At 34.5% G+C, this 21,797-nt stretch overlaps 1 protein-coding gene across 3 annotated transcripts in view; it reads left to right on the top strand.

Annotated features, from left to right (window-relative positions):
• Nucleotides 1–21,797, top strand: part of VPS54 (VPS54 subunit of GARP complex) — a 93,207-nt gene that overhangs the window by 9,726 nt on the left and 61,684 nt on the right. The window contains exons 1-3 of one of the 3 annotated variants that reach the window (XM_082851339.1): nucleotides 149–238; nucleotides 14,065–14,220; nucleotides 15,576–15,817. In XM_082851339.1, coding sequence (XP_082707465.1) covers nucleotides 14,085–14,220; nucleotides 15,576–15,817 — 378 coding nt within the window. In that variant the 5' untranslated portion in view covers nucleotides 149–238; nucleotides 14,065–14,084. Of the gene's footprint in view, nucleotides 1–148; nucleotides 239–14,064; nucleotides 14,221–15,575; nucleotides 15,818–21,797 lie in introns of those variants that run through there. The other 2 variants (XM_082851340.1, XM_082851338.1) reach the window with 2 other exon arrangements.

Raw genomic sequence — 21,797 nt, 5'->3', positions numbered from 1 at the left:
TACTGGCCATATACCCAGAGAAAACCATAATTCAAAAAGACACATGAACCCCAATGTTCATTGCAGCACTATTTATAATAGCCAGGTCATGGAAGAAACCTAAATGCCCATTGACAGATGAATGGATAAAGAAGATGTGGTCCATATATAGAATGGAATATTACTCAGCCATAAAAAGGAATGAAATTGGGTCATCTGTTGAGACTGGATGGATCTAGAGACTGTCATACAGAGTGAAGTAAGTCAGAAAACGAAAAACAAATATCGTATATTAACGCATATATGTGGAACCTAGAAAAATGGTACAGATGAACTGGTTTGCAGGACAGAAATTGAGACACAGATGTAGAGAACAAACGTATGGACACCAAGCGGGGAAAGTGGCAGCGGGTGGTGGTGGTGGTGTGATAAATTGGGAGGTTGGGATTGACATGTATACACTGATGTGTATAAAATTGATGACTAATAAGAACCTGCTATATATATATATATAAAAAAAAATCAAGTCATCCAATGATGGAATGACCCAGTTGATTGTATGACTGACTTGACCAATAACAGAGTGATGTGAGTAACAAAGAGATCTGTAAGTCATTTTATTTATAGGAAATTTTTAAATTCTAAGAGCTATTCTGAAGACTCATCATGAAGTTATCTTGCTTACTTGGTGAATTTAGATCAATTTTTCACAAATCACAAACATGTATAGTGTTAGTACACATCCTGAGGGCTTTAAAAAGATCTTTCTTATGTGATTATTTAGGTGATTTTTCCCTTTACTTATTGAATGTATGTGCATCTGTATGTGAGCATGCACATGTGTTGGAAATATAAGTTAAAAAAAAAAAGCACTTGCCACAACATTTTTGGAATTTTAAGAGCCAATTTCTGGTAAATGGTATAGTTAAGCTTCTTTCATACAGCTAAGACACAAATAATAAACTTCTCTACTATATAAGATTTATCATCTGACAGAATCTAGTTTAATCGTAATTTTTAAAGTACTTAAAATGTTAAAAAATTGTATATCATATACATTATTGCTCACAGTTATCTTAATACTGAAGCTAAAATTTAAACCTAAAGATTTGGGCTTTCAAGAAATACTAACAAATTAATGCTATCATATAAATAAGTATTTGTCTTCTCATCTTGATAGCCCATAGTAGCGTATTTGTCCCTCATTGCAGCTCAGGAATTATCCTTTTGTTAACAAAAGTAGTAAATTATACTGATGAAACGTGTCTTTTTCCTTGAGTAATAATTTTCTAGCAGTCCCAGTCTTATAAAATTATTTGAGCCTAAAACTGCCCTAAAAAATAGTCTTTAAAAAATGATCACAATCAGATGTTAATTATTGCTATCATTTATTTTTAATACAAGATGGACATAGAGGACTTCCCTGGCAGTTCAGTGGTTAAAACTTCATCTTTCAACACAGGGGGTGCAGGTTCGATCCCTGGTTGGGGAGCTAAGATCCCACATGCCTCACGGCCAAAAAACCAGAACAGAAGCAATATTGTAACAAATTCAATAAAGACTTTAAAAGAAATGGTCCACATCAAAAAAACCTTAAAAAAACCCCCAACAAGATGGACTTGTTCTTCTAAATAATTGTTATTGGATCAGTAATTGATCTGATAAGGAGAAAAAGAAGACAGAAAAGTAGAGCACTGGGTGCCTGAAATGGATGGGAGGCAGTAGTGAAAAACATAGGTTTTTGGGGTTTTTTTCTCTCTCCGGAGAGGCAGTGTGGTTTGGTGACAGAGACATGGAATTTTGAATCAGAAGATCTGAATGCAAGTCGCATCTTCACAACTAAGTAGCTAAATGGTTTGAAGCCAAGTTACTCTTGAACCTGTTTCTCTATCCACATAATAGGGATCAGTGATTCATTCATTCACAGATTCACTCAGAAATGTTTTTCTTGCTAGGTTGTTAGGAAGACCAACAAAATAATCTGAATGAAAGCAAGCAATTATGAACCGTGTAGTGTTTAGTCAAATATTAGTAATGATGTAATTCATCTTATTGTCTTTCTGTTGCTTCCCTCTCCTCTGCCATCCTTCCTTATTTCATAGATAACGTATTTTCATTGCACTCTTAATCTTAGGACTTAAGAGAATTTTCAGAACTAGTGGTAGGAGTGAGGCAATCCAGGTTCACCCAAGTCCCAGCTGATCTGCCTGCGCATCATGGATAAAGGCATTAGGCAGAAGAGTAGGATGGAAGGCAACTTTTCTGGATCAGCTTGTTCATTTTCTTACTGCTGCCTGACAAAGTCCTGTTTTTCTCAAGGTGGGGCATAGCCCAATGTGCCTCATAGTCTCTGGGTATGATTATTCTTTATCTTTTTTTCTGCTTCCTCCTCTTCACCCCATCCCATTCCCATGAGTATCTAACTCTTCTTTCTCTCTCATCTCCTTTCTCCACCACTTTTTCTTGTTTCTTTTAATCTCACCCTTCAGTTGATTTCTTGCTGTTTGCCTATAAATGCGCTCCAGCCTCCCATGGCCTAAATAATTCTTGCTCAACTCTAATCGCTTTTTTTTCATCACCAAAAATATGTTGATATTGTTGCTTTTGTTACTTCATCACTTACTTAACCTCTTGTGGTATGGCGTCTGTCCCAAACACTGTCCTAAGACTGTTCTAATCCAGTATCCTTTCTGAAGTTAATAACCTTCTTGACCTCTCTGTCTGCAGCATGTTGACACTACTTTTCACACTTTCTTCCTGGACACTTCTCCCTTGGCTTCTATAGGATGGTTTTTCTGATTGCTTTCTTCCTTACCTCTTACATGTATTGGCCCCACCCCTTGCTCTGAGCTCTCATTGGCCCTCTTTTTCTGCACTTTCTTCCTTTGTAATATTACTTTCCTGCGACTAGAATTATTTACACTATTATTTCTCTAATGTAATTGAACTAGGAACGGTGATGCAAAGTTCAGGGAGGCAGAATTCTGTTTACTACAAGAGATAATTTTTTTCCTAAAACAATTATAGTTGTTTTGTAGTAATAATCTGCTTTTGAAGTAGTCAGTTCTCTATTACTGTATGTTTTCAAGTGGAGGTAGAAAGACCCCTTGTAGAAAGGATTCATATATTCGGTAGAAAGTTGAGCCAGATGATCTCTGAAAGTCCCATCCAACTCCGAGATTGTAATATTTATATCATCCACTCTACTCCCATGGATTGAATTTTGACCTTTATTCAAATGTCTTCCAAAGCATTATTTCTAGCTTCTCTGCCTCATCATCCCTCTTCTCTCTCACAGTTTTTATCAAAAATTGCTTCTGTTTTAGGCTACTATTTATTCTAGCTTCATCATCATTTTCCACTACTCTTTTTTCTTTCCTTTTACTGGCATGGCTTTGAGGACCACTGTTCTATGCTTTGACTACTTTTCTGACAGTAAATTATATCTGCCCATATTGGTTTGCTTCCCCCCGCCCAACCCAAACTAGGGGCACTCAAGCAAGGGACACGAATAGAGGAGGCTTAGAAACCTAAAGTTTAAATTTATTTTAAAACTTTGTATGGCACAGTCCAAATGTTAAGGCTTAAGATGTTTATAATGGTAAATAGTAGTAGTTGCAATTATTTATTGAATGTCTACTATGTGCCAAGTACATAGATTATGTAAATTGTATTTCATTTAAATGTTACAACATTCCTATGAGGAAGACACTGTTGCTGTCCCATTTTATAAACGAGGAAACTGAGAGGAATGTAAGAAAGTTGTCAGAGGTCACACAACTATTAAATGACAGAGATCTAACTCACTTTATGGCTAGTTTTCTTAACCAATATATTATACTGTGTTACAGGAAAGGTAGAAATCTAGAATCAAATATTAGAAAGTTAGGTAATGTTATACAAACAAGGTAGCGTATTCTCGACTTAGGTTTTTAGATTGTTTTGAATACACATGAACTTATATGAGATATTGTTAGTGGCTTGTGTGTGCTTACCTCCTTTTCCATGAGAGTCATTCATTTATTCATTCATTCATCCAACATTCATCTGTGCTGGGTGTGGTATAGGAAGATGAATGAAACAAATATAATTTTATGATGTAGAGAGAGAGACAGGAAATAAGCAGGTAAATAAATAGTTATAATTTGAGAAAGTACTATAAAGTACACAAACCATAATGCTACTAGTAGAGAATAACAGGGATATGTGTGTTGGATGGGGGATAGAGTAAGGGAAGGATGTGCTTAGCTACTGTGGTCAGGAAAAGCCTATTATATAACCACCGTTAACATTTTGTCATATACTTTTTTATACATTATATATAGCTATATAAAGTTTTTATACCAAAATGAGATTGTACTATATATTCTGTTTTGTAATCTCATAATTGAGTCTCTTGAAACAATAGCCATTGTGTATTAATTTCCTTACCTAGTTCACTCTAACCTCTGCATTCTGCTTCTACCCCCTGTATTGGACTTGATATCGCTTCCCAATGTGATGTGGTCACTTCCTAATTTCCAAATCTAAAGGAGGTTTTTGCCTTAGTGTTTTATTTGCCAATTCTGAGCTGATTTTTCTTCCCTGGTTTTTCTCCCACCTTCTTGGATATTCCTTCTTGTCTTTATCACAAGCTGTTCTTTATATCTTTCTTTCACTTCTTTCTTCAGAAATGTTGGAGTCCTCCTAGGTTCTATACTTGGCCCTCCTCACTAATACTCTCCTAGAGTGATCTATTCAACACTCGTGTCTTAAGTCTATAATGACTCACTACAGTCTTGTGGATTAAGTCTAAACTCCTTTGTAAGATTCCACCCAGCTTAAGGAATATTCATTTTTTATCTAAAGAAAAAAGAAATGAACCTGTACTAATATTTATTATGAGGATTGATACCAGCATCTTCAATCCGTCTGTATGTTTATCAGATAGTCAAGTTACAGATAAGTGAGTAAGCTCAAGGGATTAAGAGTGGTATCCTTCACTTAGTTCATCCTTGTCATGTAATAGCCTTACATGAATAGTTAATTGGGTTTACAAATTATGCTATCTAGTTTTAACTAAACCAACTCTTATAAAATGTTTAATTAACCTAAAATGATTCCTGAGGAGAAGTCACATCTTGGATGAATACTAACAATGGAACCACAAATAAACAAAGCACAGAGTTGGATTCTCCTATTCTTAGTACAAGCTCTTCCATACATAAAAGTACTCAAAATAGCCGTCAAACTTAAGACTATGTTATGTATGTTTTGTGTTTTTTTAAATAAGAAAAAGCATTCCAAATTTGCTGATCTTTTCAGAAATGGCATGTGACTGTCAGTAATATTTAACCAAACAGATAGTGAAACACACAGACACAAAACACAGACAGACGCACACATTAAATCTGTTTCCACAGGGTGTTTTTGTTTGTTTTTATTTTTAAATAATGAATAAGAAAATGTATAATAGTAGTTGATCTTCTAGAAACACTCAAGCTATGGTAAATCTGTTTTGAAAACAGATGTTTGGAAATATTCCATCATTATGTTATTTTGTTAAATGCTGAACTCGTTAAAAACCCAGACTGGAGTTTTCTACCCTGTTTTAAAAATCTCAAAATAGAGAGTTTAGGAAGTGTGATCAGTGATTTCTTCCATTTGGTTCTACATATATTCGTGAGTATCTTTTTAAATTTTCTATAATAGGCATTAAAAGCCAGGTATAAAAATAAATTGAACTTAGAGCCAAACCTTTAAATCACCATTCCATAAAGTTTAAATCAAGATTTTTAATAATAATGAGGTATAGTGCAATCACATTGCTATTGATTAAAAATAGAGTAAAAAGTACTTTTTGCCATTAATCAATAAACTAGATTATTTTTAAAAGTGTTTTCTCTCTATCTTTAAAAACGTTCCATTTAGCACAATTTTATATAACCTGCATTAATACAGTTGTACCCTATATAATTTGTAAACGGTGATTGCTTAAAATTTTTTTAACTGTTGGGATACAGGATCAAAAAAGTTTGTAAATTGCTGATATAGATCGTTAAGTATTCCAACTTCAAAGGAAAGCTAGTTTTCTGAGGGTTATAGTCATTAGAAAGATTCATAGTGGAGGTAGGTATAAGGCTGAAACTGAACTTTTGTAATAGCATCGTTCCTGATTAATAAAGTGTCATAGTTAATCTTATGTATCAACTTGGCTAGACTAAGGGATGCCCACTATTGATGGTAAAACATTATTTCTAAGTGTGTCTTTGAGGGTGTTTCTGGATGAAATTAGCATTTAATTCAGTAGACTGAGTAAAGAGATCTGCCCTTGCCAGTGTGAGCAGGCATCATCATCATCTAATCCTTTGAAGACCTGAATAAAACAGAAAAAGCAAAGGAAGAGTGAATTTGTTCTCTCCTCTTGAGCTGGGACATTCGAATTATCTGGCCCTCATACATCAGAGCTCTTGGTTCTAGGCCTTTGGACTCCGGGTCTTAATAGCAGCAGCCGCCTGTATTTCAGGCCTTTGGCCTCAGACTGAATTATACCATTGGCTTTCCTGGTTCTCCAGCTTGCAGAAGGCAGATTGTAGAACTTCTTGGCCTCCACAACTGGGTGGTGAGCCAATTCCTTGAATAACTCTCTTATAAATATCCTATTGGGTCTGTTTCTCTGGAGAACCCTGACTAATAAATATAAAGTAATAAGTTTTCATAGGAAAACATTTGGAAAATTCAAAAAAAGCACAAACAAATAAAAATTTCTTATAATTTTGTCATTTGACAGTAACCATTGTTAATATTGTGGTATATGTCCGTGCAATTTTTTTTGGAAATATGTATGCTTATTTTTAATTAGAAAATTGGGATCATACTGGCATACTACTTTGAAAACTGTTTCCACTTAACAATATATGTTAAACATTTTTGTGTTATTAAATATTTTGCAATTGTATTTCAAAAAATTTTTAATTGTGGTAAAAAATATGTATAACATAATGTTTATCATCTTAACCATTTTTAAGTATGCAGTTCAGTAGTGTTAAGTGTATTCACATTGTTGTGCAGCCAATCTCCAGAACTTTTTCATCTTGCAAAACTGAAACACTATAATCCATTAAACAACTCCCTGTTTTCCCTTCCCTGGCCCCTGCCAACCACATTCTACTTTCTGTCTCAGTGAATTTCACTGCTTATGTACCTCATGTAAGTGGAATCATACAGTATTTGTCTTTTTGTGATTGGCTTATTTCACTTAGCATAACGTCGTCAAGGTTCATCCATGCTATAGCAAATGTCAGAATTTCCTTCGTTTTTTAAGGCTGAATATAATACTCCATTGTGCATATATACCACATTTGTTTATCCATTCATCCGTTAGTGAACACTTGGGTTGCTTCTACCTCTTGACTATTATGAATAATGTTACTATTACATGGATGTACAAATGACTCCTCAAGACCCTGCTTTCAGTTCTTTTGGGTATATACACAGAAGTGGAATTGCTGCATCATATGGTAGTTCTAGTTTTACTTTTTTGAGGAATTGCCATGCTGTTTTCTGAAATGGCTGCACCATTTTACTTCCCACCAACAGTGCATAAGGCTTCTAGTACCTCCACATCCTTGTCAACACTTTTTGTTGTTGTTGATGATGTTTGGTTGGTTGGTTTTGTTTTTTTGGATAGTAACCATCCTAGTGGATGTGAAGTCTGCAATCCTATTTTTAATGACAGTGTAATCCATTGGCTATACTATAGTTTATTAAATAACTGATTCCTTCTTATTTAGAAGTTTGTTTCAGCTTTTTCACTCTTAAAAATAACGCTGAGGTTATTTTTGTTCATATTTTAGAGTGTTTGTATATTTGTTTTCTTAATATATGTTATCTAGAAATGAAATTTGAAATGACCTTTGACAGAAGAAGAGGCATTGGATAGGTAGAAGGATGATATGAATATTCTAGGAAGGACACAGCCTTAACAAAGACAAGGAAGCCTTGATAGTGTGATGGATTAGAGGGACAATTAGACCACCGTATCCAGAATAGAGATTATCAATGGGTAATAGGAAATCAGGCTAGAAAGGAAGGTAAACATCAGATTGTAGAAATCCTTGAGTACCAGCTTGTAAAACTTGGCACTTGTTTGGAAAGTAATGAATAACTTTCCAACCGAAAGCAAAGCTTTTTGAGCTGAAGTATGACAGAATGAAAACATTCTAGAAGATTAATCCTAAAGCAATGTGCAGAATGGTCTAGACTGAAAGCAGAGACCAGTTAGAGGACCACAGTATGATAGAAGGCCGATAGAGGGCAGGCAAGTTTAGGTTTTATAAAGTAGGGTATATTATAAAGTAGGGTATCACTTCTGAAGAATAGAAGGGAAGTAAAATGATTAGTTAGTATATCTCTGTTAACCACTTTGGTAGAGGGGGGAAAAAGACTTTTGCTATTACTTTACCTGTAATAGGCAATTTCATAGATAGTTCAGAGTTGGCTGTAAATGATTTTGTAATATCATTGTTCTCTGTAAGCAGCTAATATTATAGTGTAGAAGCAAGGGAAGAGATTTTTACACAGTATCTGGGTAATGCCTGTGGTAAATGGTTGTCCATCTCAGCTGCCTTCTCATTCAGCTTCTAAGGAATTCGTTTCTATATATGGTAGTATTCTTCTGCAGCATTAAAACTTGATTGAAATTTATTGATTTTCTTTCCTCCATATTTGAAGTTGTACAAGAATGCCATCTTCAGGCAGATTAACAGTTACAAATTTAATGTTTTTCCTTCTCTCTGATATTTTGCATTATTTATCTATTTAATGTTTGAAAAATATAGTTTCTTTCCCCCAACTTTTTATTGTGAAGACTACAAAACATACAGAAAAGTGAAAGAATAGAACATGTTAGTCATATGTACTTGACTTAGATAAACCATTTTTAACATTTTGCCATATTTGTTTATCTGTGTGTATTTTTTGCTGAATCATTTGAAAGTAAGTTGTAGGTGGCATCATGTTTCATTCCTGAATACTTTATTGTTCATGTCCTGAGTATAAGGACATTTTCCCATAATCTCAATACCATCAATCCACTTAAGAAAATTAATAATAATTCCAAAATCTCATATAACATCCAATCCATATTCAGAATTTCCCAATTGTTCCAAGAGTGTATTAGAGGCATTTTTTTTTCTTTTTTAACCAGCATCCCGTCAAGGCTTGTATATTGCCTTTAGTTGTTGTCTCTTTATTTATTTTAATATAGAATAGTTCCCCAGCTTTTAAAAATGACATTCATCTAAGTGTCCAGGCCAGTTTTCTTGTAGAGTGTCTCATATTCTCAGTTTATTTGTTTCCCCATGTTGTGGTTTAAATCTCACTATCCTACTCCCCTCTGTTTTCTTAGACTGGAAGGTAGGTCTAGAGCAAAGGTACTTAACTCAGTTCACATACGCTGTAGGGTCTGTGAATAGAATACAGGGAGTCAGAACTTTGGATGGGGAAAAAATTACATCTTTATTTTAATTCAGTGGTTCTCAACTGAGGTGATTTTTGTCCTCTCTCCTCTCTTCCCCCGCATAGGGATGTTTGGCTTTGCCTGAAGACATTTTTGGTTATCACAACTGGGTGCGAGGCTGCTATTGGCATCAAGTGGATAGAGGCTAAGGATGCATCTAAGGATCCTACAATGTACAAGGAAAGAATTATCTAGATCAGAATGTCAATGTCAGTGGTGCCATGATTGAGCAGCCATACCTTAACTGAATTTTAGCATTTCCTTTAATTGTGAATGTAAGAAACCTTTCACAGGGATATTAGCACTACCTGTAACTTTGTCACCAAGAGAAATTTCAGGTGTTTTCATATCATATTAAATTTATCTCAAAATATTTATGCTCATTTATTGCTTAGAAATTAGGATAAATTTGCATAATCAAGCAAAAATATTACTGTATTAAAATTTAAGAAGATAGTTTGACAGCTATATTTCAGTATAATTGTCCATTGTAATCTTATGTATTTTATGCATTATAAACATTATTCTGGCAAGGGTTCTGTAGACTTTACCAGACTGCCAAAGGAATCCACAGGACAAAAGGCTTAACCCTTGGTCTAGAGGCTTGATTAGATTGGGTTAAACATTTTTGGTGAGAATGCTTCATAGGCGATGATGTTTATTTCATGAATCACATAATATCAAGTTGTCTTATTATTCTGAATGATGCCAAATTTGATGACTTAGTTAATTAAGGTGGTGACAGCCAGATCTTTCCATTTTAGAGATACATTTTCCCCTTTGCCTTGCAAAGTAGTCTGTGAGGTAATACTTTAGCACTAGGTGAATTTTCTGTTTCTGAACAGCCTTTCACCTAGTAGCTTTAGCATATATTGATGATTTTTGCCTAAATTGATTTTTACATTGGGGGTTACAAAATGGTGATTTTCTATTTCAGTCATTCACATTTACTGGCATTCTTCTATAAATAAGAGATTTCCTTTCCCCTCTCCCACTCCACACCCTTTTCCTCATCCCCCTCCCCCCAAGTAACACTATAGATTCATTATTTTGTATTTGTTCAATATGTTACACTCGGGGTTGTTTTTATTTGAGCGCTCAACTTGTCCTAAATGTGGTCAGTGGGAGCCCTTTAACTTGGTCCTTGTTCCTTTTGATAGATCCTACTGGTCTTAGAGCATTTCCTTGCTTTCTGACACAAGTGTTCTCATGATCAAATTGTTCTTTCTGTGCTTCAGGTTTGGAGTCAACTATTTCTTTAAAGAGCCATTGTTTCTTTGTGGGGAATGGTATTTAGAAACCAGGGTCTGAGCACTTGGTGTGGTCATTGCTTCTGGAGTGACAGTGCTTCTAGACCTTTTAAATAGAAGCTCTTAACTAAACTTTTAGCATAAAAAGATATTTTGAGCTACAAGAAAGAAAAATCAAATGTTTCTGATTTACACATCCTTGCAGTTTTTTTCTTTTGGAACGAATGAGTCTGTTTATTCCTTTCTTTATCAGCCCAGACCCATGCTTCTGTCTACTCACTCAAGGATTATTGGTAGTTGTCTAACTAATGTTTCTCTCTTCTCTGTTCTATATACTACCCATTTCATTCATCTATAGAATATAATATATTTTCTGTGTGCCAGGAACTGTGTTAGGCATATAGAATACACAGGAAAATGGAAACATCAAGAAGTTCACAGTCTAATAGGAAAGACCTGTATGAAAACCAAAATTTCAGTATGATTGGTACAAAAATAGAAATAAACAGCGACTAAGTGTAAGAAACCAAAGAAGACTTCAAGAGAAAATATTTGAGTATGGTAATGATATAATTATGAGAAGGTTACCATGTGAAGAAGGGTGGATCTATTTATAGATTCTCATTATTGGTGACCACTGGTCAAATGCCCAATTTGTATCTAGATGGTAGTTACAAGTGGAAGTGTTAAAAATCGAGGGTTGCCTACATTTAGTGCTGAGAGCTTTCCTTTTTCCTGTATTCTGTTTTTTTGTTTGTTTTTTTTTTCTGGATAGACAAACTATTCTTCACTTACACTAAAACTTTCTTATGAAAGATTATTTCTTTGTTGAAATTGTTTGGTTTAGAGGCCATGTAGATTTGCTTATTTGTTTATACATCCATGCTCTGTGAATAAATCTCCCATGTTTTATTACCAATGATTGCACTTACCAAGTATCTGTGTCATACATGTTATGTGGTTATTAATACAAAGTTTGGTTCTTACTGTGGGGAGATCATCTTAAACACAGGATGGTGAGAGGATCTGAGAGTCAGATGGATAGAAATTGGGGCTCACCCATGTAGGCAGTACCCTAATTGTACATAATCCCTTTATAGCTAGAGATTGTCCCTCTTTTCATAAGAATTAGGAGGGGTGTGGAAAAAAAAACAGAAAACTTGTGCATGTTTCCCAATTCAGAATCTTTAAGGAGTAAATAAGCCATTTTTATTTCCCCACCCAGATATAGAAGTAACGTATAGGAGTCTAGAAATGTTTTTCCACAAGTCCTCATCTCCTCAAGTATTTCTAGATTCCTAAGATGTCAATTAGGCTTTCTTTTTGCTGTTAAAACAACATGATGGTAAATAGAATACATTGAAATTGTAGTGTGCTATTGTCGGAATCAATATTTAATTTATCTGACATCAAGCAATGGGTGTTCGACATAAACACATTTTCCATATATTTGTAGCCTACTTCTTTAAGTGTCAAAATGTGTTTATTTTAGCCATTTTATTTGATGAAATTAACAAAAAAGTTAAACAGACTTAATGTCACATGTAGAATTGTCTTTACCAAGCACTGAATGTACAGGCTTCTGTGTTATCAGTGTTTCCTATCCTTAGGAAACATTCTTGAATGTTTCTTCTTCTTAAATATGCAAATACTTTTATACAGAAACAACTGTACACTTAATATATATGGATATAAATGCAATGGGCCGGTGATGGCTTTCAAACCAATACTCTGATTAATTTTCCCGGATATTTTCATCATAGTACTCTTTTCCCCCAAACCTCTACTGGCTCCTGTAGTTTGACCATACTGTCTTTGTGTGTGTGTGTGTGTGTGTGTGTGTGTGTGTGTAAATATATTTGTCAGTACTTTTGTCAGCATTTTTGTCAGCAAACATTTCACTCCAGCCAAGTCAGTTTCCGCATAGTCTTATGATTATTCTATGTCCCTTAACCTTTGTTCATGCTGTTTTTTGCTTTTTCCGGAACTTTGAGGAAGTTATTTATCTTTGTTCTTAGCAGCTTGTTTCTTATGGTCTCAGTGAATGGTGTAATTGGATGTGTTTCCTTTGTGTTAGAAGGACTGAGACAGGTATACAAGAAGTCTGGGAAATGTAATTTTTAGCTTTCCATCAAACTATAGAGGAGCTAGAGGGGATGACTTTTTTTGTCACGAGTCCTAGCCTTATATCTCTCCTTTTATTTCTTACTCTTACTTTTCTATTCACAAGGTTTCCTAAATTGGCTTTTTAAAAAACTTGTTAAAGCACATGTATCTTTGTAAACCACCTAATCCTTTTGGGCCTTGTCATACTTATCGCTAGTATCAGGGAACTTAGACTAGGTGATCTCTAAGTTCCTTTTCAACTATAAGCTTCTGTTTATGTTCATTTATTTATTCCTTCATTAAAAAGTATTTATTGAATGTCTGCTGTTTGGTTGATATGATCAGCAATATGAGTTTCTACCCTCCGATAGTAAAATAATACATGTTCTTCATTATCCAGGTTATGTACTGCTTCATTTGTAAAGTGTTAGCTGACATTGTAGCCTTTATTATGTTGTCTTGGCCCCACAAATTCTTTTCTTACTTGTTAAAAAGTGTAGACATAGATTAACTTGTGTTTTGTTTAGGGTTTTGATTTTTTTGATTACCTAATGTAATTGCAAGTACTTTGAAGAATGATACTTCTTTTATAAACATTTAATATAGTGACAGTCACATAGTAATTGTAAACATAATGATAACTAGTGTTCATTTATGAACACTAACTTTGAGGCAGGCATTGTTTTAAATGCTTTACATATATCCATTCCTTTAATTTTTACAAAATGTTTATGAGATGGGATCTTTTTTCATCTCCATTTTTACACATGAAGTAAAACACACAAAGATTAAGTAAATTTCCTCAAGGTTATATTGCTAGTAAGTGAAGCTGGGGTATGAGCCCAGACAGTCAGATTTCAAAAACCCATGCACTTAACCCACTTTGCTATAATGTATAATTATTATATACTTGCTGAATGAATGGAATTTTTAATATATATTGGTTACAGTTTTGGTATCTATTTTCACTTTGGATAAAAGACTAAATAAGGATATTTCACTCTGAGGAGAATACTTTTTAAACAAGGACAAATAACTTTCTTAGCAAACTAAATATAGTGAATGACTCCCACAATTGATAGTGAGTATTCAAATTATGTACTTATACCTTGAGGGATTTTAAATAATGCGTCTGTTTTTGAAAGAAAATTTTTGTGACATGTATAGTACTTACAGATGAGTTTTGATTTGTATTAAGTATCTTGATGATTATTTGTTGCTCATTTTCAGTTGAGTGGTGATTTTATGCAATGGCTTCAAGCCACAGTTCTTCACCAGTGCCTCAAGGAAGCAGCAGTGATGTTTTCTTTAAAAAAGAGGTAGACCCGACAAAACACATTCGACCTGTGCAGTCACTGCCAGATGTGTGTCCCAAGGAACCCACAGGTAATACCTTTTTTTCCGTTTTTTGAGGAATTTTATTGAGGATTTGTTTTATCTTTAAATGAAGTCAGATATCATATACTTAACTCAAAAGAGTAAATTTTACGATATGAAAACTAAAGACATAATTTGGAAATAAGTTGATTAAGAAATTGGAATATAGTTCTTTTCATACATTTCCATAAACGAAGTCACTTATATAAACTGAAAGAAAAGTTTTGAAAATGAGGGTACAGATTGAAAGCTCTTCAGTTAAACATAGTACAGTCAGTCCTCATTACTTGCCGATTCTATATTTGCAAATTTGCTTAATTCCTAAAATTTAGTTGTAACGCCTAAATCAATACTTGTGGCACATTTGTGGTCATTTGTAGACAAGCACAGAGGAGTGAAAAATTTGAATCGCCTGATATGCACGTTCCCACCTGAGGTTGAACTAAGCAACACTTTGCCTTCTTTCAGCTTTCATGCTGTAAACACATGTCCCTTTTGTGGTCTATTTAGTGCCACATTTTTTTGTATTTTTGTTGATGATTTTGCTGTTCAAAATGGTTTCCAAATGTTGTACTGAAGTGCTTTCTAGTGTTTCTAAGCACAGGAAGGCTATATTGTGTCTTATGAGGAAAATACGTATGTTGCATAAGCTTCATTCAGGTGTGAGTTATAGTGGTGTTAGCCGTGAGTTCAATGTTAATGAATGAACAATATATATTAAATAAGATATCTTTAAACAGAAACACACACAAAACAAGATTATATATTGATTGGATGATGAAAGTTGCAAAGATTTGCAGGAACGTAACCCTGTATTTCCCATAGGAGCAAAGGTTCAGTATTTGCTTATTAAATGTTCCAGTGACTTTATAGAACAAAACTGTGAATAACGAGAACCGACTGTATATTTTTCTCTCCTCTATGGTTAATGTCACAGCAGCATTTTGGTTATCTAATTATAAGCTGAAAAAAAGGATATTGGAACCAGGTGTGTCTGCCATAAAACAATAGAAAAAAGGCCTACCTGTGGAAAAAACCTGGAATATTAAAGGATAGAAGACATACAGTAGAAGGTAGAAGAGTTTTGATGTTGAAAAAAAGATAAATTGTACATTAAGGAAAGAAATTAATGAAAGACTTTCTTCCCCCCACCCTTCAACTACAACCCTCAAATTCTGCATATCCTTTATCTTGTACATGTTTTTCCTCCCCTTGGCAGTTGATGCTGACAGCTGAAGGTTAAAGCATTTGCTATAGAAGGGAGAGTTTAGTTGCTTTGTATAATCTAAGCATTTTTATTTTTCTAGATTGTGCTTTCAAACATAAAACTTACTTTACAGAGTTCTCTTGTTTACTTTTTGCAGGTGATTCAAATAGTTTATGTGTTGCCCCATCTCTAGTTACAGATCAACATAGATGGACTATATATCATTCCAAAGTAAATCTCCCAGCAGCATTAAATGATCCTAGATTAGCAAAAAGAGAATCTGACTTCTTCACAAAAACATGGGGATTGGACTTTGTGGACACTGAAGTCATACCTTCATTCTACCTCCCACAGATCAGCAAGGAACATTTTACAGTATATCAACAGGAAATCTCTCAGGTAATATCTGATCTTGATATTAGTTATAGTCAGGTTAAAAGTAAAAGAAATATTTCTAGTTTGATTTATTATAGATTTCTGACCAATAATCTTTGATGAGCCTATGGTATTCTTTTCTTTTCATATACATTCTATTGTCCTGGGTTGTATTTAATTCTTTGCTTAGATATATGTAAATATATTTCTCTTACAGTAGTGATTTTTCAGAATTATACATTCCTAATAGTTCTAAGAATCAATGTGAAACACACCAATAAGAAACAAACAACCCAATTAAAAATTGGGCACAGGACTTGCATAGACATTTCTCTGAAGGAGATATACAAATGACCAATAAGCACATGAAAAGATGGTCAACGTTACTAATGTTTCATTTTTTATTTTGTAATTACAAAAAAAGTTATTTAATGTACAATAGTATGTTAGTTTCAGGTGTACTATATAATGATTTGACATTTGCATATGTTATGAAATGATCACCACAGTAAGTCAAGTAACTGTCTGTCCCCGTACAAAATTATTACAATATTATTGACAATATTCCTTATGCTGTGTATTACATACCCATGACTTATTTATATTATAACTGGAGGCTTGTGCCTCTTAATCCCCTTCACCTATTTTGTCAACCCCCCAACTCCCCTCCTCTCTGACAACCATTTGTTTATTCTCTGTGAGTCTGTTTTCCTTTTGCTTTGTTTGTTTTGTTTTATAGATTCCACATGTTAAGTTGGAGCATACAGTATTTGTCTTTGTCGGACTTATTTCACTTATCATAATACCTTCGAGATCCATCGATGTTGCAGATAGCAAGATTTCATTTTTTTTTAATGGCTGAGTCATATTCCATTGTGTATATATACCACATCTTATTTAGCCATTAATCTATTGATAGACACTTAGGTTGCTTCCTTATCTTGGCTGTTGTAAATAATGCTGCAGTGAATATTGGTGTGCATATATCTTTTAGAATTAGTGTTTTTGTTTTCTTCAGGTAAATACCTAGAAGTGGAATTGCTGGATTCTGTGGCAGTTCTATTTTTACTTTTTTGAGGAACCTCCATACTGTTTCCATAGTGGCTGTACCAATTTATCTCAGCAGCAGTTCACCAGGGTTCCCTTTTGTCCACATTCTGACCAAAACTTTTAATTTGCTATTTGTTGTCTTTTTAGTAGCAGCCATTCTGACAGGTGTGAGGTGGTATCTCAACTGTGATTTTAATTTGCATTTCCCTGATAATTAGTGATCATCTTTTCATGTGTCTGTTGACCATCTGTATGTCTTCTTTGGAAAAATGTCTATTCAGGTCCTCTGCCCATTTTTGAATTGAGTTGTTTGTTTTTTTGATGTTGAGTTGTATGAGTTCTTTGTGTATTTTGGATATTAACCATTTATTGGTTATATTATTTGCAAATATCTTCTCCTATTTAGAAGGCTGCCTTTTGGTTTTATTGATAGTTTCTTTGCTGTGAAAAAGCTTTCTAGTTTGATGTAATCTCATTGGTTTATTTTTGCTTTTGTTCCCTTGCCTGAGGAGACAGATCCCAAAAAAAAAAAAAAAATTTGCTAAGATCGATGTCAAAGAGGTTACTGCCTATATTTCTTCTAGGAGTTTTATGGCCTCAGGTCTTACATTTAAGTCTCTAATCCATTTTGAGTTTATTTTTGTATATGGTATGAGAAAATAGTCCAGTTAGATTCTTTTGCATGTAGTTGTCCATTTTTCCCAGCACCACTTATTGAAGGGGCTCTTTTCCCTATTGTATATTTTTGCCTCCTTTGTCATAGATTATTTGACCATGTAAGCATGGGTTTATTTCTGGGCTCTCTATTCTGTTTCATTGATCTATGTGTCTGTTTTTGTGCCAGTACCATTTCTGTTTTGATTACTATAGTTTTATAGTATAGTTTGAAATCAGGGAGCATGATACTTCCAGCTTTGGTTTTCTTTCTCAAGATTGTTTTGGCTATTTGGGGTCTTTTGTGTTTCCATACAAATTTTAGAATTATTTGCTCTAGTTCTGTGAAAAATGCCATTGGTATTTTGATAGGGATGGCACTGAATCTGTAGATCACCTTGGGTAGTATGGTCACTTTAACTATTAATTCTCCCAATCCATGAGTACAGTATATCTTTCCATTTGTTTGTGTCATCTTCAGTTTCTTTCATCAGTACCTTGTAGTTTCCCAAGTACAAGGCTTTTACCTCCTTGGTTAGATTTATTTCTAGGTATTTTATTCTTTTTGATGCAGTTGTAAATGGGATTGTTTTCTTCATTTCTCTTTCTGATGGTTCATTGTTAGTGTACAGAAACACAATAGACTCTGTTTATTAATTTTGTATCCTGTAATTTTACTGAATCATTTACTAGTTCTGATAGTTTCTTGGTAGCTTCTTTAGGATTTTCTATATATAGTATCATGTATTCTGCCAATAGTGACAGTTTTACTTTTTCTTTTCCAGTTTGGATTTCTTTTATTTCTATTTCTTGTCTGATTGCTGTGGCTAGGACTTCCAGTATTATGTGGAATAAAAGTGGCAAGAATGGACATCCTTGTCTTGTTCCTGATCTTAAGGAAATGCTTTCAGCTTTTCACTGTTGAGTATGATGTTGGCTGTAGATTTGTCATATATGGCTTTATTATGTTGAGGTATTTTCCCATTATATCAACTTTGTTGATAGTTTTTCTCATAAATGTATGTTGAATTTTGTCAAAGCTTTTTCTGCATCTATTGAGATGATCATATGATTTTTATTCTTCAATTTGTTATTGTGGTCTATCATATTGATTGATTTGCAGATATTGATCCATCCTTGCACCCTTGGGTTAAATCCCACTTGATCATATTTTATGATCCTTTTAATGTATTATTGAATTCGGTTTGTTAATATTTTGTTGAGGATTCATGCATCTATGTTCATCAGGAGTACTGGCCTGTAATTTTCTTTTTTGTCGTGTCTTTGATTTTGATATCAAGGTAATGCTGGCTTTGCAGAATGAGTCTGGAAGCATCCCTTTTGGAGTAGTTTGAGAAGGATAGGTGTTAACTCTTCTTTAGATGTTTGACACAATTCACCTGTGAATCCATCTGGTCCTAGACTTTTGTATGTTGGGAGTTTTTTTTTTTTTTAATTACTGATTTGATTTCATTACTGGTAATCAGTCTTTTCATATTTTCTGTTTCCTCCTGTTTCCGTTTTGAGAGATTGTATGTTTCTAGGAATTTATCCATTTCTTCTGGGTTGTCCACTTTATTGGTGTATAATTGTTTGTAGTAATCTTTTATCCTTTGTATCTGTGGTGTCAGTTGTAACTTCTCTTTCATTTCCGATTTTATTTATTTGGGTCCTCTTTTTCTTGATGAGTCTGGCTACAGCTTTATCAATTTTATTTATCTTTTGAAATAACCAGCTCTTAGTTTCATTGATCTTTTCAATTGTTTTTTAAGTCTCTGTTTTATTTATTTCCGCTCTGATCTTTATTATTTCTTGCCTTCTACTAAGTTTGGGTTTTGCTTTTTCTTCTTTTTCTAGTTACTTTAGGTGGAAGTTTAGCTTATTTATTTGAGATTTTTCTGTTTACTGAGGTAGGCTTGTATTGCTATAAACTTCCCTCTTAGAATTGTTTTTACTGCATCTCATAGATCTTGGATTGTTCTGTTTATGTTTTTATTTGTTTCTAGGTATTTCTTAAATTTCTTCTTTCATTTCTTCAGTGACCCATTGGTTGTCTAGTAGCATGTTGTTTGGACTCCACCTGTTTGTGTTTTTGAATTTTTTTCTTCTTGGAGTTGATTTCTAGTCACATAGTCTTGTGGTTGGAAAAGATGCTTGATATGATTTCAATCTTCTTAAATTTATTGAGACTTTTTAATAAATTTATTTAATTATTTTTGGCTGCATTGGGTCTTTGTTGCTGCGTGTGGGCTTCGTCTAGTTGTGACGAGTGGAGGCTCTTCTTTGTTGCGGTGCAGTGGCTTCTGCTGCTGCCGAGCACGGGTTCTAGGCACACGGGCTTCACTAGTTGTGGCACATGAGCTCAGTACTTGTGGCTTGTGGGCTCTAGAGTGCAGGCTCAGTAGTTGTGGAACACGGGCTTAATTGCTCTATGGCATGTGGGAATCTTCCTGAGCCAGGGCTTGAACCCATGTCCCCTGCATTGGCAGGCAGATTCTTAACCACTGCGCCACCAGGGTAGTCCATTTTGAGACTTATTTTGTGGCCTAGCATATGATCTGTCCTGGAGAATGTTCCGTGTGCATTTAAAAGAATGCGTATTTTGCTGCTTTTGGATGAAATGTTTTTACATATCTGTTAGTTCCATCTGGTCTAATGTGACATTTAAGACCATTGATTGTCTATCTGAATGACCTATCCAACCATGTAAGTGGGGTGTTAAAGTCCCCTACTTTCATTGTATAACCAGTTTTTCTCATTAATATTTGCTTTACGTATTTAGGTGCTCCTATGTTGGGTGCATATGTATTTACAACTGTTATATCTTCTTCTTGGACTGATCCCTTGATCATTATGTAATGTCCTTCGTTGTCTCTTGTTACAGTCTTTGTGTTAAAGTCACTTTGTCTGATATAAGCATTGCTACCCAGCTTTTTTTTTCTTTTCTTTCCTTTTTTTTTTGGTTTCCATTTGCATGGAAAACCTTTTTCCATCCCTCACTTTCAGTCTGTGTGTGGCTAGGTCTGAAGTGAGTCTCTTGTAGGCAACATATATATGGGTTTTGTTTTTATATTCATTCAGCCATTCTATGTCTTTGGATTGGAGGATTTAGTCCATTTATTTTTAAAGTAATTATTGATAGGTATGTCCTTATTGCCATATTGTTAATCATTTTCTGGTTTTTTGTTTTGTTTTGTTTTTTGGGTTTTTTTGTGGTACGTGGGCCTCTCACCGCTGTGGCCTCTCCTGTTGCGGAGCACAGGCTCCGGATGCGCAGGCTCAGCAGCCATGGCTCACGGGCCCAGCCGCTCCGCGGCATGTGGGATCCTCCCAGACCAGGGCATGAACCCATGTCCCCAGCATCGGCAGGCGGACTCTCAACCACTGCGCCACCAGGGAAGCCCCTTGTTTTTTTTGTAGGTTTTTTTTTCCTCCTCTTCTTTTGCTCTCTTCCCTTTTGATTTGATGACTATCTTTAGTGTTATGTTTGTTTGAGTTTTAGTTTTTTTTCCTGACGTGGACCTTTTTTTTTTAAGTCTCTATTGAATTTGCCACAACACCGCCTCCGTTCTGTGCCTTGGCCCCTTGGCCACAGGCATGTGGGATCCCAGCCCCCCAACCAGGGATTGAACCTGAAATCCCAACCACTGGACCACCAGGGAAGTCCCTAGTGTTATGTTTGGATTCCTTTCTCTTTTTTGTATGTGTATGTATTGTAGGTTTTTTGGTTATCTTTGATTAGTTAGTGTGTATCTATTTGTATTTTTTGGTTACCATGAGTTTTAAATATCACACACACACACACACACACACACACACACACACTGATTAAGTTGATGCTCTTAAGTTTGAACGTATTCTAACCACCCTACATTTTTACACCCCACCCCCACATTTAATGCTTTTGATGTCATATTTTACATATTATTGTTTTGTGTAACTCTTAACTACTTATTGTGGATATAGATGATTTTACTACTATTGTCTTTCAACCTTCCTACTGGCTTTATAAGTGGTTGATCTACTACCTTTACTGTATATTTGCCTTTACCAGTGAGTTTTTTTAATACTTTTCTTTTTTTAATTTAAATTTTTAATTGAAGTATAGTTGATTTACAATATTATGTCAATTTCTGCTGTTCAGCAAAGCAATTCAGTTATACATATGTGTGTGTGTGTATATATACATTCTTTTAAAAATATTCTTTTCCATTATGGTTTATCATAGGATATGCTTTTCATATTTCTAGTTGTGGCCTTTTCTTTTCAACTTAGAGAAGTCCCTTTAATATTTCTTGTA

This window comes from Leucopleurus acutus (assembly GCF_964270905.1).
Source record: "Leucopleurus acutus genome assembly, chromosome: 12".
NCBI lineage: Eukaryota > Metazoa > Chordata > Mammalia > Artiodactyla > Delphinidae > Leucopleurus > Leucopleurus acutus.
This window is presented reverse-complemented; position numbering and strand designations above follow the sequence as displayed.